This window comes from Lepidochelys kempii, chromosome 1 (genome assembly GCF_965140285.1).
Source record: "Lepidochelys kempii isolate rLepKem1 chromosome 1, rLepKem1.hap1, whole genome shotgun sequence".
NCBI lineage: Eukaryota > Metazoa > Chordata > Testudines > Cheloniidae > Lepidochelys > Lepidochelys kempii.
In genome coordinates this window covers 281,737,381-281,760,992 of record NC_136380.1, presented here as the reverse complement: position 1 = coordinate 281,760,992, position 23,612 = coordinate 281,737,381, and the positions used below count along the sequence as shown (strand labels likewise).

General features: G+C 40.7%; 1 protein-coding gene and 1 long non-coding RNA gene across 11 annotated transcripts in view; one reads left to right on the top strand and one right to left on the bottom strand.

The window, feature by feature from the left end:
• NAV3 (neuron navigator 3) overlaps window positions 1-23,612 on the top strand; it is an 846,806-nt gene that overhangs the window by 595,336 nt on the left and 227,858 nt on the right. For all 10 annotated transcript variants that reach the window (XM_078851117.1, XM_078851118.1, XM_078851116.1 and 7 more), the window contains 2 exons: window positions 2,131-2,270; window positions 17,655-18,690. In XM_078851117.1, coding sequence (XP_078707243.1) covers window positions 2,131-2,270; window positions 17,655-18,690 — 1,176 coding nt within the window. The remainder of the gene's footprint in view (window positions 1-2,130; window positions 2,271-17,654; window positions 18,691-23,612) is intronic.
• Window positions 4,148-23,612, bottom strand: part of LOC140905080 (uncharacterized) — a 38,468-nt gene continuing 19,003 nt past the window's right edge. Inside the window, exon 3 of the long non-coding RNA XR_012156738.1 lies at window positions 4,148-5,214. This is a non-coding gene — a long non-coding RNA (uncharacterized LOC140905080). The remainder of the gene's footprint in view (window positions 5,215-23,612) is intronic.

Genomic DNA, 23,612 nt, shown 5'->3' with positions numbered 1-23,612 from the left:
CCAGTGCTACTAATCTTTCACTTTCATGAGCACTAAAATCCACAAACAGATTTTTAGAAGAAAAGAATTCAAGTCCCTCTTGCTGTTGTAAGTTTGTGTTTATGATAAGCAATGTCTTTATTAATCACACTGTTTGCTGTACAGTTCATTGCTGAGAACAATGAACTATAAATAATGTAATCCACAATAAAGCTTGCATTTCATAATGTGGTGCACTAATACAATCTGAGTGACTGGTGATAGCTTGCAATGAGCCATACCAGCGTGTAGTTGCTTTATACCTGTGATCATAGGTCTTCAGTCTCATTTACTACTGACACTACTGTCTTGTCCACCATTCAGCATGTGTAGGCTAACAGTTTTTATTGTCTAATACTTTAAATCTATGACAGTGTTGCCAAGGCCCTGATCAGAGGTATGTGACTTGTCCCTTATCTGTTACTTCCTACTTTGCATTTCCTTGGTTGCTTAAAATGATTCTGCAAGGGCAATTTGTAAACTGAGTTCAATTAATGACCGTAAATGAAGTAAATTGGAAAGTATGTAGAGCAAGTTACCTCATGTATAATGTGCTTACGGCTGCAAGTTCGAGGATTCTGGCATGTAAAATATACACTTAAGTACTTTACATTTTAATAGAACAGATGAATTTCCAGTGTTGCACATGACTTCTCATTGCTTTTTTTTTCTCATTACCTTTGACAAACGATCTCAGGGCTCTGACTGCCTGTCAAATTAGGGTAATGAGAAAGAGCAAATGGATTTTTAAGTTTGTTTTAGTGCATTCTTCAGGGAACAGAAGATCACTAGAATTCATGGGTCATGCTAAAGGTTAGAATGCATACAGCTGTAGAGACAGTCTGCTCTGGTCTCAGCACAGAGACTAGTGGGGCAGGCTGGCAGCCAGAATGAGCCATAAAAATAATGAATGGATTAGCTCTCTGAGGCTTAAATCAGTAATGTAACAGAATGTGGGGCTCTTTATATGTGTTATCTAATGAAACTAAAATGATTTCAACATTTTTGATGTACCAATGTGTTAAGCGAAACATTTATAAAAATCTAACATTTTGGAGTCCTTTAATTTCTTTCCTCTCTCCCGCTATTGCCCTTTCATGATGCATCATATGATGACACTAGTATCATTTGAGAACTCTACAATAATTCACGCTGTTGTTAGCAAAGTCTTTGAAATTACTCATCACATTTGCATAGTCCATCAGTAACAGAATATGGGTATTATATCCCTATTGCAAAAGTCTGTTGATGATCTCAGTATTTTATTATGTGTTGTATAAAAAAGGGGGGGGTATATTTGCAGTGGTGATGGAGGAAATTTGAAGCAGACTTGTATTAAATAATCTTATGTCAGAGAATTGAATCAAGCAAAATACAATGATCGTTTATACATACTACAGACAATGGCTCCTAATTTTTTCATAACACTACTACACAGTAAGGCTCAGATGGTGGCAGCAAATAGTAACAAATGAACTGCATAGTCTGCATTATATTCTTCCATAGGGTATACATACATCTGCAATATCTACCTTAGCATATTTATTTTCAACATTCTGCATTTGAGATAAATATACAGACCAATTTGAAATATAGTTAGAGCTACAAGCCAATAGCTATTCAACATGTATTTGAGTGAAGTGGCTTAGTAAAAGTCTAGTTATTGTGCTATAAATGCAATTAACTAGAGTATTTACCAGATTTAGAAAATTTGGGGTATTTCTTCAAAATATTTTATTGTTATGTTCTCTAGTCAATTTTACCGTATTTACTCCAGAAAACAGACTTGTGATATATTTAAATAAAATATTACACTGTAATAATATATGTGGGTGAATCTGTTTTAGCAATGTTAATGGCAAATGCAAAGCATCCTTGTTCCCTGTGATGCTATAAAACATCTTTTTCCCTTTTGTGTGTGTTAGGATTAACTGTTATTTTCATTGATCCTGCTGAATCTAACTAACTTGATTCCTGTCATTCTTTGTCATTATGTGAAATCATTGTTATTCATTTTACTGGTTCCATACTTTGGTCTGATACTTGACAAAGTGTGTGTTTGATGTCTTTGCATCTTGTACAACAAAGTAATTTCTGATTATACTATTCTAGGCTTCCAGGGCCCTCAAGGGTGCCAGCTGCAGGCAGCAGTACCAAGGTCCAGGGAGCTTCTAATTTAAATCGGAGAAGTCAGAGCTTTAACAGCATTGACAAAAACAAGCCTCCACAATATGCAAATGGCAATGAAAAAGGTAAGTGCTGAAAAGCCACCAGTAACTGTTTATAGACAACACACAAAGTCTGAAAGCAGAAAAGAAACAATCCCATGTGTAACACAAAAATGATAATTAAAGATGGGCCAGGAAGGTGGTGTTGAGATTAGGTTCAGGTTCATAGCTGAATCAGGGCTAAAATGTGGGTTTGGACTAGTCAGCACTGAAATCTTGTGAACAGTTATTGCAATATTTTTACCCTCATTGGTGAAAATCTCATGAGATTCGCTGTGAAATAAAAGGTGACTTGATGTTTCATGGGGGAAATACTGAGCCTGATCCAAATCCCATTGACTTCAGTGTGCTTTGGATCAGATGCTCTGCGGAGTCAGCAGTTTGTGTGGGATTTAGAACCAAAATCTTTGGGTTGCATAACCAGACCAGAACCATAAACTGAGAGGTGAGTTCGGACCTGGAGATTGAAGTTTAAACCCATTTTCTGAAAAATTTGAAGGGGTTAGGATTCAAGTTTCATATTTTGCTTCATCTTTAATTACAAGCTGCTATTCTATCTACTGATTTAATTGCTTATGTTCTCCTCTTCATCCCCATCACTTCTTGATCTCCTCCCCGGCATATGGAGCAGTTTTTCTAGAAAATGTCCCTCTTTATTCTTTATTGCAACAAGAAGAATCTGAAAATTCAGTATTCTGAGTTGTGTAACTACTCCAGGCCCCTTTCTTCTCTGTGTAATGAACGGCATTCTATTCATATCTCTGGGTTAGAATATAGTCGAAAATGATACAATATGCATAATACCCATTTGCATCCTTGGGGTCTGTGGGAGGAACAAATATGCAGTGAATGTTCTTCATCTAAGCAACAGGCAACTATCCAGATTTTTTCTGCAAAATTCTGATGAACATGCTTTGCCCCTAGCAGCATCTGAAGATATAAATCCATCCTTTCGATAGTTATTTCATTATTTTTACTATTAGGGACAAGTATTTTGGATAGCTCTGTAGTTGATTTTATTTTATCATCAGCTTGCTTATGGCAAGACATGCAGATTACATCCATAAAGCGTACAGGATATGTACTGAGCAGTCAATATATAGTTCACAAATACTATAGTGGACTTATGAAGTAGGAGGTGTGGCTGCTTGAATGAAGGTATGTACAATAGTTTAGGTTTTAGAAATGAAACATAATTTTGACATAAGTTTGCAGTTGAAACAACAGCATATGGAGGAATGAATGATTAAAGGTGGGAAACTTTTTTCCATAGTTGTAGATGCTAGTTTGTCTCAGCTCATTGCTTGCAAACTGTCTTTGGACTGCTAAGGCTTGCCTTGCAATGCACATTTATGTGGCTTTTTCTGTGATGGATTTCTTTACTTTCCCATTTCTTTCCTGCACAGAATAAGAACCTTGATGAGATTTTTAGTGAAGTCATCACTTGAAAGAGAATAAGGGCTGCTTTGTTTGTATATAATCATTCGATTCATTTTACAGGATATAGAAAATGTAATGTTGCATAAATACCGAGTACTATATTTTAAATTTTCTGTCTCTGCTCTTTTTTCTTACTTCAAATAACAGCAGCAAAGATCTGAATACATTGATTTTATATGAAAACATAAGACAAATCAAGTTTATTTTACAGACATATATATGAAAGCAGACGTTAATGAGGAAAAACAACTATAGTGAGTGCTGGGATAGTAAAATATTTCATCTAGGATCCTAAAAGGACAAACAGAAAAGTGTATCAGAATCCACCATATCAGTTCCTTTGCCTAAAGAGAAAAAAACTGCACCAAACTGGTTTTAAAGTTAATTATTGTGATGTGTATATTGTTTAATGTTTCTGTGACCAGTTTAAATAGAAACATTTTTATATCTAAGAACCTGTCTGGCATGAATGTATAGAAAATATGTATGAAACAAACTTTCTTTCTACTAGTACTACTACTACTAAATAATAATATTTAGCACTTGCTACTAAAGTAACTTGAAAAGTTGTTTTTCCACAGCAGCACAGCACAGCACAGGGAACTGAAAGCTCTATTTTTAATGTATGGTCTTTGCCATGGGCACTACAATGAGACAAATTAATGCTAGCAGCCCGAGTAATACCAGTGTATAGTGCTTTCATAATATTAAGTGACCATTCTGATAATCTTCCTGTATGGTAAATATGAATATATTACAGATAAGTAAGCTGAGGCAGAGAAGTTAAATTGCTTGCACAAGGAAGTGATTGTGTGAGGAGGCATCAGAACTCAGGAGCTGCGGGCTGTCAGGCCTGTGCTCAGACCACTAGTAGTGCATAGTTCTCTTCAGCATGACTCAATATATGCTGTATGAGTTTGAATACATTACACAGGGTTATTTACACAGTTTACACACATTGACACATGTTATCAGGAATTGGTATTAATTGAAACTTCAGTTACTGTATAATTAACATGGTTTCCAATTGAGTTACTATCAGGGATGGACATAAATTTACAGATTCAAGTGCCCAATCCTGCTCCAATGCAACCAAGAATGGACCCAAACTCAGATCTGGCCCAAACCTTTACACACACCTTGACAGTTCTTGGACCCTTTTTGAGGTTCATTTGTAACTTATAAATAAGTAGGGGTGTATCCCGTAAGGAAGAATTCACATGAGGCGAAATTCTGACCCTGTTGAAGCCAATGGGAGTTTTGCCATTGACTTCAGTAGAGCCAGAGTTTCACCCACAAAGTCATTCTGCCCGAGTTAGAGTTTACTTTATGATAGCTTTGATTAGGACATGTCGACCCTGAGTACATAACACATATCAAAAATCTAAACACGACAATGCTAGAGGATTGCAGTGAGTTGGCTCATATGGGCTAAGTCAGCTGATCTTTTTCCTTCTTCCCTCCCCTGGATGCTATATCCTTTGGAGGGATTTTAGTCAGAGTATCCGTCTTAATGGAGTGTCTGCTTCTGAAAGAATAAATAAAAAAGAAAATAATAGAAATAATTCTTTCATTTTGAAATAACAAGAATGAAGTAATTTAACTTAAATTCACACTTTTTAGGAAGAACAGCCCTGCAACAATACACATTTATCCCAAATATAGACTTGTTGCAGTGATTCTCAGACTGTATTCGGTGTACCACCTTCAGAATTTCAGTCAGTGGTAGTATACTTTAAACTAAATCTCATACAACCTGACTGCGCCCACTTACCACCAATATTACAGGTTACCACAGTTTGAGAATCACTGTTCTAAAGCATAACATTGCGTGAATTGGAAAGATAAATGTTGTCAGTTAAGAGTAGGAAAGAACAAATGTTCTGATTAATGTTCTCACCACAACGTGCTGAAAAAAAGACTTTTAGAATTTGACTATTGCCCCTAAATTATTTTTGTTGCATGGAGCTTAAACTGAAATATTTTCACTGTAGTGAAACGGAGTCATATGACTATAACCCCACTTAATAGTTAAAAAAAAAGCCTAATAAAGATAAATGCTGAACTTCTGGCAATGAATGTTTGTAATATAAAATAGTTTTGCCTATCTTTGGGGCATGCATATGTAGCTCTCCTGTGGAGGTTTTCCCAAGAATCAATAAGCATGTGGGGTGGGCAAACTGCTTTGAAATTGTTTGGTTATGATCTCATATTTTCATTGTCAACAATCTATTGGCTAGTCTAAGCTGCTTTCTAACCTTCACACAACTCCTATTGAATTGATTGGGATCACTCATATGCAAGACATTTGCTAAACTTTAAAAAAACAAAAAAACCAACAACTTATCCCCCTTCTCGTATATTGACTGTTACGGAGCACTCTAATTGTACTGAGTAAACACACCTTGTAAAAACCCCTGTCACATCAGACTCCCTTTTAAAGTTTCCTTTGTTCTTATGTGTAGTCACTCACCCTTTAAACATAGCAAAATAGTTCTAAAGCTACTTGATACTAACCCTCCCTCCCCTCAAAATACATAAATGCATTGTGAGATTGCATCTTTGGAACCATCATTGCATCGCTCAAAATTACATTTCCACCCTGCTTTTATTCTGTACAACTCTGACAAATTGGCCATGCACTTAGGGGCAAATCCAGTGCCTCACCTCCATGAAGGCAGGAGAACAGGTATGGCTGTACCACATAAAGGACGACTGGGATTGTGCAGAAGTATGCACCTCTATGTGGTATGAAGTCCTTTTATGGGGCAATGTACTGCCCTACAGCAGACACATGTTAAAGATGAACAGAGCTATTTCAGCCAGGGGATGAAATAGCCTTCACAGACTGGCTCCCCAGCCATTCTGTGGGCTTGTGGGGAAAATGTCTATACCTGTACATTTCACAAGCCCTAGCTAAGCTACAACTGGGGCTTTGGTCTGGAAATGTTACATGAGAGATTCTATTATATTGGTATTATTAGGCCTATATGTTTGTCCTGGTTTCATTTTATGTCCATTATTTTGTTACGCGCCTTAGGGAAAATCTGACATTGGCTACTGTCAGAAAGTCTGCATCCAGGAGAGGTAGTGCAGGATGGCAGTTCACTATGCCAATCCAACTCTCTCAAAAGCAAAAAAAAAAAAAAAAAAGGCACTGTAAGATGATGCTTAGGGGGTCAGAGCATTCTTCTTGGTGTATGCTCCTGATCCAGTAACATATGCTTATGTACATATATCCTTGTCATGTGCCCCTTTACACAACCATATAATCATTGTTCTCATAGCAGGAAAAATCTGAGCAGGTAAGTGGAAGAAGAACGTTGTGTGGGTGTCTGTTTCTGATTAGCATATATATAGGCAACAACTGAACTGTCGTTTGTGCTGGATTGTATATGCAAACTTCTGTATGAGTTGGTGATTTACAAGTGTCATAACCATACAGCTAAGGGTAGCCTAGAATTCCTCCTTACCTGTAAGGGGTTAAGAAGCTCAAATAACCTGGTTGGAACCTGACCAAAGGGACCAATGGGGAAAGAAGATACTTTCAAATCTGGCCGGGGGAGGTGGTGGGTGGGGTGGGGTGGGGTGGGGAAGGCTTTGTTTTTGTGTGTTCTCTTGGGAAGCAGAGAAGCATCAGGTCAGAAAACTCCTTCTCCTATAAACCATCCTAAAAGTCTCTCATATTACAAAAATTGTAAGTAAAAGCCAAGCAAGGTGTGTTAGATTATCTTTTGTTCTGCTTGTGAATTTTTCCTTTGCTGGAGGGAGGTTTATTCCTGTTTTTTTGTAACTTTGAAACTAAGCCTAGAGAAAGTTCTGCTGTGTTTTTGAATCTTTTGTTACCCATAAAGTTATTTTCTATCCTGATTTTACAGAGGTGATTTTTAACTTCTTTTTAAATAAAATCCTTTTAAGAACCTGACTGATTTCTCTATTGTCCTAAGACCCAGGGGTTTGGGTCTGTGATCACTTTGTAACCAATTGGTTAGGATATTATTCTCAAGCCTCCCCAGGAAAGGAGGTGTAAGGGCTTGGGGGGATATTTTGGGGGAATAGGAACTCCAAGTGGTCCTTTCCCTGATTCTTTGTTAAATCACTTTGTGGTGGCAGCGTACCATCCAAGGGCAAAGAATTTGTGCCTTGGGGAAGTTTTAACCTAAGCTGGTAGAAATAAGGCTGAGGGAGCTGGGATTGTTTAGCCTGCAGAAGAGAAGAATGAGGGGGGATTTGATAGCTGCTTTCAACTACCTGAAAGGGGGTTCCAAAGAGGATGGCTCTAGACTGTTCTCAATGGTAGCAGATGACAGAATGAGGAGTAATGGTCTCAAGTTGCAGTGGGGGAGGTTTAGATTGGATATTAGGAAAAACTTTTTCACTAAGAGGGTGGTGAAACACTGGAATGCGTTACCTAGGGAGGTGGTAGAATCTCCTTCCTTAGAGGTTTTTAAGGTCAGGCTTGACAAAGCCCTGGCTGGGATGATTTAACTGGGAATTGGTCCTGCTTTGAGCAGGGGGTTGGACTAGATGACCTTCTGGGGTCCCTTCCAACCCTGATATTCTATGATTCTATGATTAAGCTTAGGGGGTCTTTCATGCAGGTCCCCACATCTGTACCCTAGAGTTCAGAGTGGGGAGGGAACCCTGACAACAAGTTTAAGATGTAAACATAAAAATAAAATTTAAAAATTAAATACACAAATATATTAGTCAGTATCAGGAAACAAAACCTTTTATTCCACTTCATTATCCATAAAGATGGACTACTGGTATACAGATATACAGCATCTGTTTAAGATGGAGATAGTTTGCCTGACAAAGTATAACGTAAATTACATAAGGATTTTTACGTTTGTCTGTAGTATCTGGATTCTGGACTTTAATACGGTATATGTGTTACAAGAAAACAGAATATCTTATTTCATGTATCTCTGATGCCAATTGCCATGATATATGTACAGGCTTGGAAGGATTTGATCTTTGTTTGTTAAATGTCAGTAAATGTTGATTTTGCCATACATGCACAAACTGACAAAAACATATTTTCCATTGATGAAAATAGAAATTGACAAAAAGGTTTCAATTTTTATTTTGTTTAAAATTTCCCAGGAATTTATCAGTATTATAAAAAAAATAGAAGCAGGTGAAAATCAGTACAATAAATTAATTTCACAATTTTCTGCGTAAATATTGTGGTTAACACTGGGGGACTGGAGCACCAAAAATAAATAAATAAATAAAAATACAAACCCAACAAATAGCAAGAAGTAAGAAAACTGAAAGTGAAAGCAGTTCAATGGTTTATTTCATGGACTGCACATTAACAATGTGTGTGCACATGCATGCACGTGAGTGTGTACGTATATCTTCCATTACATTGCTTGCTTGAACAGAAAGCCTTGTATTTACACTCAGACAAATTTATTATTAACATAAATACAGCTACCTAATGTAACGTATCTGATTTTCTTCACATAATCGGTATTTTCATGTACTTGAGTGGTCCAGGACTGTGGTGCAAATCGGTAAAGAAAAAAAAAACAACCACCACCCACAAATAATAGCTTATGTAAAACCTGGGACTTTTGCAATAAAAATCAGTGAAAACGGAAAATGAAGGGCATTATGGACAGGCAATGAATGACAAATGCTGCTTGAGAACTTATTAAAGTTTGATTTAAGGGTATTTACTTAGTATATTTGTATGTGTTATGTTGACAATTTTTGTTTTAAAGCTTTAACTTTTTGAATCTCCACATATATTGTCATTAAATAATTATTGCTTGTCCCCCCCATGATTAGGGCGACCAGACAGCAAATGTGAAAAATCGGGAAAGGGGTGGGGGGTAATAGAAGCCTATGTAAGAAAAAGACTCAATAATCGGGACTGTCCCTATAAAATCGGGTCATCTGGTGACCCTACCCATAATTTCACTCAACTGTGAAAATTTAAATAGATAAAAATTGAAAAAAAGCTTAAAAATAAACATGGATACACTCCGTCAAAATTATTTTTAAAAAATCAAATTCTGCCAAGCCTACATATATGCAGCTTGAATCAACATGCTGGAAATATTGATTTATGTTGTTGTTATTGAAGAAGAAAAGTTAGTGTCCTGCCATAATAATCAAAACCTCTCTTCACTCTTTAAGCTGGTAACCTACAGATTTAAGATGTAAAACTAAAATGTAAAAATTAAATACTCAGATATATGTTGTTTGGATTCACTCTGTATCAAAATTACCACAAGGTGGGGACAGATGTCATGTAATAAATAGCTGAGTTGAACTGAATGTGCTCAGCACACTAACAGATCTGCAGGTTGAAGGAATGCATTTAGTTGGGAGACAAGGTCATTCAGTATCAGGAAACAAATCCTTTTATTCCACTTTATTAATTGTACGATGCACTACTGATAATACACTTGGGCACACAAACAACTCTCTTTAAGGAACATTAAGGGTGTGATTTAAATTAAAGATTAAGAACCAAATTAAAGCTCTGAGTGCATCTGTAACGTATCTGGCGCTGATTACAATTTGTGATATATGTGTTATGAAGCAGTGACTTGAAGGCGCCTGTGGGTACTTGCTGTGTGTACAACACAACAAGCTATTGAGGAAATGCCAAAAAGTAATTTTTACTTTGTTTACTACTGTCTCTTCATTACACAAGCTTAATATTACTCCAAAGGAGATATGGTAAGGGAGGTTTTGTTTTGTGGGTTTTTTTTAAATCAATACTTTTTGTAAGTAAATGAACACAAGTTAAAACTGGTACCAGTTACCAGATACCAGATACCAGAATATCAGAATATCAGAGTTAACACACCAGAACATAGTGGAGTCATATATTGTTATACATAGTCTGCATATACTTTTAACACTTTTTAACAATGAAGCGCATGAAAACTGGGAATAAAGGCCACAATCCTCACGTGTAATCAAGGAGTACTCAGTGCATGTCCAGATGTGAGTGCAAAGGAGTCTTTGCTCACCTCCCATCCTGGGCCATCAGCCACTAGACTGGTCCCTGGAATAATTAAAGAAGCCTAAACCTTGCTATAATCGACACCAGCAATCCACAGCCCCTAGGCTCTGCTCCAGCAGCTGGGGCTCACCAGAAAATAATAGCGGCCCAACCGCAACCTCTGCACTGGTGGCTGGGAAGGAGGTGGCTCTACAGGAGTACCACAGTAGGCCCTGCTTGAAGGCTACTTCATGCCACTAAAAGGCTAGGATCTGTCTCAAAGCATTCCCAGTTTTGGGGGTGTATTTATGGGATAAGCTACCAGAAGAGATTAGAATGAGATAAACTCTGACCTATTTTAAAGACCACTGTAGACTCCATCTATTTGCTAAAGTTTTCTCACAGTAACTAAATCCTACAGAGTTTCCTGGAACTCGGGAAGGATAAAGAGCAGAATCTTCTGTGAAGTCCACTGTGGGCATAGGCATGCAGAGCTAATTCATCTGGGCAGGGCCTGCATATTATCGTGACAGGTGTTAGAAAAAATAAGATAGAGCATCTGTTTAAGATAGAGATAGCCTGATAGATGGCATCACTAGGATCTGGATTCTTGACCTTAACTAATACTGTATTTATGTTAGGAAGAAACAGATTTTGTGCATCTATGGTGCCTATTGTTATGATACAAGTGCAGTGTGGGTCAATACTGCTGTATTTTGTTTTTGTTGAAGAAAAATTAGGGCACCTCTCCCAGGATACTTACAAGCCTCTACTCCCTCTTATGAGCTGGTAACCTGCTTTCATTTAACAATGAAAGCAATCTTTGAGCTATAGAACTTATAGTGCAAGAAACAGAATTGTAAATAGCCCTGGTTTAACACTCAAAGGAGAAATGCTGCTAGTGTCCTTTCTCACTAACTATAATATTTAGATTCTTGGACCTTGGGCTCACGTTTCTACATAAAGCTTTAAGTGCAGTTTTGGTAACACATGAATAGTATTTCAAGTGGACATTTTGTAGTCGTGCCTCAGAAGTATCTGCCACTCTGAAATTGACACTGAATAATATGGACACGTCTAAGCATCCTTTCAGTAGCCCTCCTGGTATTCTGTGCAACAATACAAAATACACTAACTTGAAACATCATCTGAGCTAATACAATTATGCACAATAATTGAGAGACATACTTGGTGGTTTCAATGGGTTTAATCACCATTAACACTTTGTTTCTCTGATGCCACAGAGTAATGTTAACCAGCAAGTAGCACTCAACTACTCAGGCCCCCACACTTAGCAATGTGGGCTTAATTTAAAAGAGCTCATTCCCAATGCATGTGTTTTTCATACATCAGTCTGTTTTGCTTAAGAAGGCAGGCTGTTTGTTGGAAAATATGGTTAGTGTTTAAAATATGTTCAACTGTATTGATTATTACACAGAGGGCCTGATTCTCATTTATACTAAAGCCCCTTTGTCCTGCTCTGGCACTGCAAATGGGTTTTAGGACTAATCTATAAAAGGATTTAGTGGTCTACCTCATACTTTGGGACCTAAATCCCAAATTGAGATCCTCAAAAGCCCTGTTCAGCTGCCGCCTAACCCAGCATGTGCCCACATTCCCTAGACATAGGAGGGTGTGTCTACATAAACAATTTGTTCATGGTAAATTTGGGGCATGCATGAATCTATCCCAAATCAACCTGCCTTGGACTAAATGTCCATGTGGACCCTGCTGATGCACATTAACATTCATTAATGTGTTCTGATTTAGTCCCATTTCAGTGAGCACTAGGCAGGCTAGCGTGGAAAAGATACACACCTCAATTTGCCGAGAACTAAATGCTCACGTAGAGAAATCCTCAGTTTCTGCTGATGGGTATGCACACAGTTGCTAGAATCCTGATATCCAGTGCCTTGTTCACACCTAACCCTCAGCAAGATTAACAAACTAGGCATCCCCTACCTTGCCTGTGGGATCCAATCTGGTAGGACTCAGGTCACATTAGAGTATGTCAACCAGATTGGGACCCAGGCTGAAGCTGTCTTCTACCTTATAGCCCAGTGGTAAGAGCACTTCCCCAGGACGTCGGAAACCCACTGAGCTAGGGGGTACTCTGGGGTGAGTCTCCGTATCTCTCCTTTTGAAGCTGTTTCACTGTGAGTAAATAAATAATCCATTGGGCCAGAAAGAGAGTGAGACTGACCCTGTTGCACAGTGGGTAGGGCACTCCCTTGGGATGTGAGAGTCAGAACCCAGCCTCTGCGCCTGTCGTATTTATGCATCCGATGAAGTGAGCTGTAGCTCATGAAAGCTTTATGCTCAAATAAATTGGTTAGTCTCTAAGGGGCCACAAGTACTCCTTTTCTTTTTGCGAATACAGACTAACACGGCTGTTACTCTGAAACCTGTTTATAGACTCTAACAGCTTCAACAGGAAAGACTGAGAGAGCCCCCACCCTAGAAAATTCTATTGCCTGGGTGTTAGTGCACACACCCAGCCTGGGAGACACCCAAATTCAACTCCTCCTGAGTCAGAGTAGAGCCTTGAAACCGGGTCTCCCACTTCCTAGGTGAATCCACTGGGCTACAGAGTATAAGGCCACTGATTCCCCTCCTTGTTTTTGGCAAAAAAGGGTTGAATTGATTTCGGTGCCTAACTCCAAGAGAGAGTTCAAGGCTCTGAATTCTGGGTGGAGGGAGGCGCTTCCCTCCAGCCTGGAAATAAGTGCCTAAATCTCTTTGAAGGGTGGAGCTTGGGCCACACCCCTCTCCTTGGCATTTCCTATTGGCTAGCTTAGGCAGTTCTCTGCTCACCTTGCTGGCTTTTGTGAATTCTGTTCTTAGGCATCTAACTCTCCCCGTGCATTGTATAGGAGGGAGTCTGGGTGTCTATCATAGGGCTGCGGATTCCACTGTGCAGCAGCGTGCTTGAAGTTAGGTATTGCAACACTAAACTTAAATCCCCTTTGTGGATCTAGCCATTAAAGTAAATAAGAATCAGATCCTAAATAACTGTCAGTGTTGTGCTGTTGCAGAACTAGCAACTGCTATCAAGTACTGTCAACAGTGAAACTTTCTGATATATTTTCTCCTGTCCTGGAAAATGCACTGTAATCAAACCTCTGTCATCAGTCTTAGCAAAGAAATATGGTGCCCAAAAGGTAGAATTAAATTAGACATTTCAGGGCAGTGGCCCAGAGACGTGTTGGTATATGTGCTAGACATTTTTTGCTTGTAGGAACAGAAACAATATTTCCCAGACCACTATCTCTAGTATAGGTTTTTCAACGTAAGTGTTGTATTTCTCAAAAACCAGAAAGGAAAATCTTTACTTTTGTTATCTTTCAAAATCCATCTTTTTCCCTTTCAGCGTCTCAATTCTGTGATTGGAGATGTTCGCTAATTTACTGACATCTGGGACATAGAGTCATAGAATATCAGGGTTGGAAGGGACCTCAGGAGGTCATCTAGTCCAACCCCCTGCTCACATCTGGACCAATCCCCAATTGAATCCCTACGTAACACATTCCAGTGTTTCACCACCCTCCTAGTGAAAAAGTTTTTCCTAATATCCAACCTAAACCTCCCCCACTGCAACTTGAGACCATTACTCCTTGTCCTGTCCTCTTCTACCACTGAGAATAGTCTAGAACCATACTCTTTGGAACCCCCTTTCAGGTAGTTGAAAGCAGCTATCAAATCCCCCCTCATTCTTCTCTTCTGCAGACTAAACAATCACAGTTCCCTCAGCCTCTCCTCATAAGTCATGTGTTCCAGACCCCTAATCATTTTTGTTGCCCTTTGCTGGACTCTCTCCAATTTATCCACATCCTTCTTGTAGTGCGGGGCCCAAAACTGGACACAGTACTCCAGATGAAGCCTCACCAATGTCGAATAGAGGGGAACGATCACGTCCCTCGATCTGCTGGCTATGCCTCTACTTATACATCCCAAAATGCCATTGGCCTTCTTGGCAACAAGGGCACACTGTTGACTCATATCCAGCTTCTCGTCCACTGTCACCCCTAGGTCCTTTTCTGCAGAACTACTGCCTAGCCATTCGGTCCCTAGTCTGTAGCGGTGCATTGGGTTCTTCCATCCTAAGTGCAGGACCCTGCACTTATCCTTGTTGAACCTCATCAGATTTCTTTTGACCCAATCCTCCAATTTGTCTAGGTCCCTCTGTATCCTATCCCTGCCCTCCAGCGTATCTACCACTCCTCCCAGTTTACTATCATCCGCAAATTTCTGAGAGTGCAATCCACACCATCCTCCAGATCATTTATGAAGATATTGAACAGAACAGGCCCCAGGACCGACCCTTGGGGCACTCCACTTGATACCGGCTGCCAACTAGACATGGAGCCATTGATCACTACCCATTGAGCCCGACAATCTAGCCAACTTTCTACCCACCTTATAGTGCATTCATCCAGCCCATACTTCTTTAACTTGCTGACAAGAATACTGTGGGAGACCGTGTCAAAAGCTTTGCTAAAGTCAAGAAACAATACATCCACTGCTTTCCCTTCATCCACAGAACCAATAATCTCATCATAGAAGGCGATTAGATTAGTCAGGCATGACCTTCCCTTGGTGAATCTATGCTGACTGTTCCTGATCACTTTCCTCTCGTGTAAGTGCTTCAGGATTGATTCCTTGAGGATCTGCTCCATGATCTTTCCAGGGACTGAGGTGAGGCTGACTGGCCTGTAGTTCCCAGGATCCTCCTTCTTCCCTTTTTTAAAGATTGGCACTACATTAGCCTTTTTCCAGTCATCGGGGACTTCCCCCGTTCGCCACGAGTTTTCAAAGATAATGGCCAATGGCTCTGCAATCACAGTCGCCAATTCCTTTAGCACTCTCAGATGCAACGCGTCCGGCCCCATGGACTTGTGCACGTCCAGCTTTTCTAAATAGTCCCTAACCACCTCTTTCTCCACAGAGGGCTGGCCATCTACTCCCCATGCTGTGATGCCCAGCGCAGCAGTCTGGGAGCTGACCTTGTTAGTGAAGACAGAGGCAAAAAAAGCATTGAGTACATTAGCTTTTTCCACATCCTCTGTCACTAGGTTGCCTCCCTCATTCAGTAAGGGGCCCACACTTTCCTTGGCTTTCTTCTTGTTGCCAACATACCTGAGGAAACCCTTCTTGTTACTCTTAACATCTCTTGCTAGCTGCAGCTCCAGGTGTGATTTGGCCCTCCTGATTTCATTCCTACATGCCCGAGCAATATTTTTATACTCTTCCCTGGTCAGTTGTCCAATCTTCCACTTCTTGTAAGCTTCTTTTTTATGTTTAAGATCCGCAAGGATTTCACCGTTAAGCCAAGCTGGTCGCCTGCCATATTTACTATTCTTTCGACACATCAGGCATCTGACATCTTCTGATCAGAATGCTTTCTTGATCTAATATTAAGATACGATTATAATCTTTTAATTATTAAGAGCTTTAGTTTCAGAAGTAAAGGAGTACTTGTGGCACCTTAGAGACTAACCAATTTATTTGAGCATGAGCTTTCGTGAGCTACAGCTCACTTCATCGGATGCATACCATGGAAACTGCAGCAGACTTTATATACACACAGAGAATATGAAACAATACCTCCTCCCACCCCACTGTCCTGCTGGTAATAGCTTATCTAAAGTGATCATCCAGTTGGGCCATTTCCAGCACAAATCCAGGTTTTCTCACCCTCCACCCCCCCACACAAATTCACTCTCCTGCTGGTGATAGCCCATCCAAAGTGACAACTTTTTACACAATGTGCATGATAATCAAGTTGGGCCATTTCCTGCACAAATCCAGGTTCTCTCACCCCCTCACCCCCCTCCCAAAAACCACACACACAAACTCACTATCCTGCTGGTAATAGCTCATCCAAAGTGACCACTCTCCCTACAATGTGCATGATAATCAAGGTGGGCCATTTCCAGCACAAATCCAGGTTTTCTCACCCCCCCACCCCCATACACACACAAACTCACTCTCCTGCTGGTAATAGCTCATCCAAACTGACCACTCTCCAAGTTTAAATCCAAGTTAAACCAGAACATCTTCTGGTTTAACTTGGATTTAAACTTGGAGAGTGGTCAGTTTGGATGAGCTATTACCAGTGGTCAGTTTGGATGAGCTATTACCAGCAGGAGAGTGAGTTTGTGTGTGTATGGGGGTGGGTTGTGCTGGAAATGGCCCACCTTAATTATCATGCACATTGTAGGGAGAATGGTCACTTTGGATGAGCTATTACCAGCAGGATAGTGAGTTTGTGTGTGTGGTTTTTGGGAGGGGGGTGAGGGGGTGAGAGAACCTGGATTTGTGCAGGAAATGGCCCAACTTGATTATCATGCACATTGTGTAGAGAGTTGTCACTTTGGATGGGCTATCACCAGCAGGAGAGTGAATTTGTGTGGGGGGGTGGAGGGTGAGAAAACCTGGATTTGTGCTGGAAATGGCCCAACTTGATGATCACTTTAGATAAGCTATTACCAGCAGGACAGTGGGGTGGGAGGAGGTATTGTTTCATATTCTCTGTGTGTATATAAAGTCTGCTGCAGTTTCCACGGTATGCATCCGATGAAGTGAGCTGTAGCTCACGAAAGCTCATGCTCAAATAAATTGGTTAGTCTCTAAGGTGCCACAAGTACTCCTTTTCTTTTTGCGAATACAGACTAACACGGCTGTTACTCTGAAAAAAGTTTCAGAAGTGAAAGTTACATGGTGCCTCCATGTTCTCCTCAGCTCTGAGAGATGGACACTCTAAAACAACATGACAGAGAAGCAAAAACATTATCGTTTTGCAAACCATATACTTAACTGTAGCCTTCTGTGTATAAACCAAGTTTAATATAAACTGCATTTTCTGTCCGTCTTTGAAATCTCAGTTGTATCTGTGCTTTTAAAGGCATAACTAATCAGAATATCATTTTAGAGCAGGGGGAAGAAAAATAATTCTGTCATTGCAAGATATATGATTCTTACTCTTTTTTTAAAAACAGATTCACCAAAAGGCCCTCACCCATCTGCAGGCATGAATGGAAATGTGCAGCATCCCACCAGCACTGGGCAGCAGCCGGTCTCTGCCATACCCTCTCCAAGTGCCAGCAAGCCTTGGCGCAGCAAATCCATGAATGTCAAACACACTGCCACCTCCACCATGCTGTCCGTGAAGCAGCCTAGTCCCGCCACGTCCCCAACTCCATCTTCAGACAGGCTCAAGCCACCCCTTTCTGAAGGAGCAAAACCCCCTTCATCTGGACAGAAATCCATGCTGGAAAAGTTCAAACTGGTTAATGCTAGGACTGCTTTAAGACCCCCCTTGTCATCAAGTTCAGGACCCAATGACAGCGGAAGAGAGGATGATACCTTTTCGGAGTGTGGCGAAATGGACGGCTTTAGCAGTGGGCTAAATAGTGGTGGCTCCACCAGTAGCAGTCCTAAAGCGTCGCCTAAGCTAACCCCTCCAAAAGCTGGAAGCAAAAATCTCAGCAATAAAAAGACTTTGCTACAGCCAAAGGACAAAGAGGAAAAGAACAGGGACAAAAATAAAGTTTGCACTGAGAAAACAGTAAAGGAAGAGAAGGATCAGGTCACTGAAACATCGACAAAGAAGAGCTCAAAAATTGCAAGCTTGATCCCAAAGGGGAACAAGACTACAGCAGCCAAGAAGGAAAGTTTAATACCCTCCTCTAGTGGGATACCAAAACCTGGATCAAAGGTACCAACAGCAAAGCAGAGTGCATCACCTGTTTGTGCAGGAAGTAAAGAGTCTGAAAAATTCAGGACTACAAAGGGCAACCAGTCTCAATCGACAATGAAATCACAAGCTAATGAGAGAGGCTCCACTTCCTGTAGTCTTGCTTCTTCTGAAGGAAAGGAATCTAGCCCAACTCTGACCCCTGGTTCTTCTGCAGCTCTTTCTGTTTCAATGGCTGCAAGCAGTGGACAAGTCACAGGAAATGGCATCGTCCAACTTCCTCAACAACAGCAATATAGTCACCCAAACACTGCCACAGTAGCTCCTTTCATTTATAGGTAAGGTCACTAAAACAGTTTTGTGTTATAATTTATAAGAAGTGTAACTGGAACTGATAGAATAATTCATAAAGAATCAAATGGCTAGTGGATTTTATCTGTTTGTTCCCAAGTTGTACACAAACATGATTTTCCTAAAATTTGTGCACTACTCAAAATTACTCTATGAATAGTTGCCATGGACATTTTTTGGTTTGTAGCTCATACATGGGCAGTTTGTTGTGAGTATTTGCCATTTGAAATTCAAGCTGTTTTGATTGGGTATGCAAGTCACATGATACATTTCTGGTTGATGAGCATAACTCTTAAAATCAGATTTCCAGTGTTGAATACTTTTGCTTAGATTTCAAAAGCTATTTTCTGCCAGTATTCTGCAATATTTGCTTAGAATTTGCTGTTTCCTAAATATTCTTAAAGTAAACTTTATTGGAATCATCACAGAAGATGACCCAAAGAGGCATTAGCGAGGGAAATAATTTAAAAATTCTTGCAAATATTCACCGAGGGCGAATTGGGTTAGCATGGGGCTAGATTGCAGCATCCTGATTCTACTCTACTGACCCCAGCATAACAATATTGCAGAAGGGCAGCTTTACATTAACCAGAAGTTATAATCTCTTATGTTAGTGTAAGCAGGGGAATAGTCCTGCTATTGTGGGGAACTTTCCTGGCTTCTGCACTACCCCGGTGAAGTGGGCTAGCGAAAGGATCTGAGTCCTTGCTCCCACTTTCTTTACCCAGTGACCTCCCTGCCCTTGAGGACTCCCCTTCCACTCTCCAGTCTGCCAGAGTCCTCGTAACCCCAACAAGACTGGGCCCAGGATTCCTGGGGGGCTCGACCCCCAACCCTGCTGCGGTCACCTAGGACAGGGGCTAGGGTGTCCCCACTCCAGGGTACTCTCTCTGCACTGGGCACTTTTCTGACCCACTGATCATTACATACAATTTAAAGCAAATGCAAGTTATTTAATCAACAATTAATTTTAAAAAGAATAAGGAAAAATGGGAAAGGTTAAAGGAAACACATCACCCCGCTCTGTGGCAGGGAACATCACAAACAGTGTCTCTGGAATGTCAGGGCAGTTCAGTCTGTTCCTTGTAAGTCCCAGGCCTCCTTCTCAGGCCCCGGCTGTGCTGTAGGGATGCTGCGGGTCAGATACTTGCTCTGGTGGTGGCCACACGCTCTCAGGCTCTAGGTGGCAGGGCCCTTCTTCCCAGCGTTGCCCCCGCCCTGTCGGGGTTACCAATCCCCCTCCGAGTCTGGCCTGCAGAGCATCCTGGCTGAGGCGTCTCCCTGTGCTGGGCCCACTGCCCAGGGTCCCCCTTGCTCTCCTCAGCTGCTCATGACACCCGGCTCTGGACAGCTCCAGCCCCACTCTGCCTCAGCATGGCTGCTGCTCTGCCTCCACCTCCCTGGGCTGCTTTTCTGGCCCCTCTGCCTCTGGTTGCTGCTGCTCTGCTCCCAGGACAGGTCTGCTCTGCAGACTGCTTCTGTGAATCTACTCCCAGCACTGACCTGCTTCGTGGGCTGCTTTTCTGGCCCCTCTGGCTCTGGTTGCTGCAACTCTGCACCCAGGGCAAGTCTGCTCTCTCTGGCCTGTGCCTCTGGCTTTGGGGCTGCAGCTCTGCTCCCAGGACAGGGTCTGCTCTCTCTGGGCTGCTTTTCTGGTCCCTCTGGATCTGGCCCAGCTCTGCTCCCTGGCTCAGCTTGGGCCCCTGCTTGCTCCTTAGCTCAGCCCCACTCTGTCTGACGCAGGCAAATCCAGCTCACATGGAGGACGGGACCCCCCCGGCCTCCTGACTCTCTGATTAGCCTGCCCGCCCTGTCATTCAGACTGACCTGGAGCACTGGCCTCTCCCCATTGTTCCTGGGGACTGGCTGTCACAGGGTCGTGATTCCCCATCGACCCCCCCTGTGAGTACTGGGAGCTAGCAACTAAAACCGCCCCACTGAATGTTAGTTAGTAAGGGGGCAACAGTCTCTTTACATTAGGTAGGATCTGGTGTAATGGATTGAAAAACAAGAGGTAAACTATGGCGGCTAGAGATTTTCATTTTACACAATAAGGAAGCTATAATAAGGGAAGCTACTATTATGGCTGGTTTCAGTAATAGTGATTGCAGTTTAATAAGGTTTCAAATGTCAGCTGTTGGAGGACTTTTAGATTCAGTTGGGGGTAAATTAAACATTTAAAAAAGGAAAATTTGATAAACTGAGAAATGTATTATTAAGTAGAATAGGCTGGCAGTTTTTGTTAGCAAGTGGAACTTGTAGATAAAAATTGGCTAAAGATTAAAGAGGTGCTGGAGTAGACACAGAGGGAGCATATATCATTATGTAAAACTAAACACGGCTTCAGAACCAATGCGGGTGAGTGATAAATTATTGAAGTTTATTGTGATTAAAAACAGAGCTCCAAAAATTATGAGGGGGAAAAAGCCATAGAGCGTAGTTTTTATTTATTTTAATATTCAATAGCTGGCCTCTTCAATTAAATATATAGTTGAGCATGTGTAAGAGAAATATTTAATGAATTGATGTGATTCTGAATAATTGAGTGGCCTGAAACAACTTCAGTGATATATGCAATTTACTATACTGAATATAAAATGGAATATATATATGAATATAAAGATATATGTGGACCCCATTCTGCCCTTAAATGCATATGAAACTAACATTTGCCACATGGTGATGCCATTTCATTGCATGTTGTTACAATATGGAAATATGTTATCTTTTTTTTATGCTGCATCAAAATGCAAAATACATTTGGACTATTAAAGGGGAGATTCAAGTGCATTTACCAATAGAATTTGGCTTTATGAGTAATCCCTAGAATGCCTCAACCAACTGTATTTGAAGTTAAATCTTGCTTGAAAACAATTCAAAAGCCCAAAATCTAATCTCACACCAGTGTTAAGAAGAATAACTCCACTGACTTGGCTGGAGTTACTTCAGTTGTACATCTGTGGAACTGAGAGCAGAATCTGTCCCACAGATCCTGTACTGAATGCAGATACACGCTAACTCTATTCCTTGCGGGTCTCAAGGTCTTCGAAATAGTAGACAATGATTTTATAGCAGAGTATAAATATAATCAGAGACAGAATATCCATATTTACAAACTCAGCATAATTATTCCTGGGGGGCATATGGTAAATAGTACTATATGTGAAGCCAGGTTGGTGTATTTGCATTTTCTCACTAGTAAACACAACTGTTTTCTTAGTTGGCCACCGCAATGTATGCACATAATTCTCAAGTATGCCTGTTAGCTGCTAAAATAACTCCAAAGAATAATGGGCTGATAAACAAAAATCACTGTCCAAAAGAACTGTTTTTTACACAGTGCTGTCAGCTGGAAAAAATGCCCAACTCCTGCAAATATACACTGCTGTCCTTGTAAAGTGATAGGCCCAGTGTAATTCAGCAGAAACCCAGCAAAATTCTATACGTAATCCTGCAAACTCCTATAAAATTGTACCAGCTACAACACAAGGGTCCAATCTGTATAGGCTCCCAGCAATGTACCATATGTAAAAAGTAAGTTATTACTTTAGCTGGGTTACTTGATGGTAACCTCTGAATATCAAATACTATACAATTACAGAGAATTTCTTTGGCCACAGTGACACTAATGTGGATTTAGGGATAGTAGAGTAGTAGTAGGGACTGTTGCAAAGGAGTTTCTTTGTGAGATGAGCATGTATTTTTCTTTCAACAAGGAGTATGATGGCATAGTAGTCATTATGTGTTGTAGGTAATGAGTCATAGTTGTTATTAGTGTGTTGTATCTAAAAGAGAATGTTCCATAAGCCATCTGAGGGGTAACCGTGTTAGTCTGTATCCACAAAAACAATGAGGAGTCCGGTGGCACCTTAAAGACTAACAAATGTATTTGGGCATAAGCTTTTGTGGGTAAAAAACCCACTTCTTCAGATGTTCCATTAGGATGCGCTGAAAGGATTTATTATGAGTGTCCTTAGTGCACAATTGCTATCTGATGTCATATTTATCCTCCTTAAACACCAGGGCAGGCAGATTCATCAGGGATCACCCCTTCTCTTCAAAGAAAAGAGACCATAGATTTGACTATGAGGGAATCTAAACTGATGTGACCTTAGTTCCTCCAGCCTCCTCAAAACATAACAACTTAGATTCAAACACAGTTATGAATGTGCAACTAACAATCCTATACACGTCGCCTCTGGACTTGGTCCACAGAGTCCAACTGATCTAAGGTACATCTGCACTGAAAGTGGGAGCATGCTTCCTAGCACAGATAGACAGATGTGCTAGGTCTGCTCCAATTAGCATGCTAAAAATAGCAGTGTAGCAAGGGGTAGCATGAGCAATGGCTCGGGTCAGCTGCCAGAATACAAACCGGACTGGATCACCTAGGTACGTACTTGGGCAACTAGCCTGAGCCATTCTCTATGCTACCCTCGAGTGTAGTTTACTTGCCAAAAGGCTTGATGAGAGGGATGTAGCAGGAAAAGTAATAGAAGGGTCTAGGTAGGTGTACAGTTAGTTAAAATAGTCCTGGTGCTAATTTAGCCTACAGCTTCTTACACACTGAGGGAACTACAAAACTAGTGTAAATTACACCATCACTGAAATTCAGTGAATTTGACCATGGAATTTTACTCACCTTCACACGGTGCTGCTAAGCGTTCAGATACAGAAGGGAGCAAAGTAGCACAATGGAGATACAGTTGCAGGGGAAAGGGAAGAAAGAGACAAGGCTGAAAAGGAAAGGCTTTTAATCTTGCCCCACAATGTCAGGGATTTTACATCATCATTGCTTATACTTTATACAGGTCATGAGAGGGATAGATTAATTTATATTGATTTGTAGTTATTGACTACATTTTATTGCCCCAAAATATTATGTACACAGTATCCCCTAAAAGTTTTA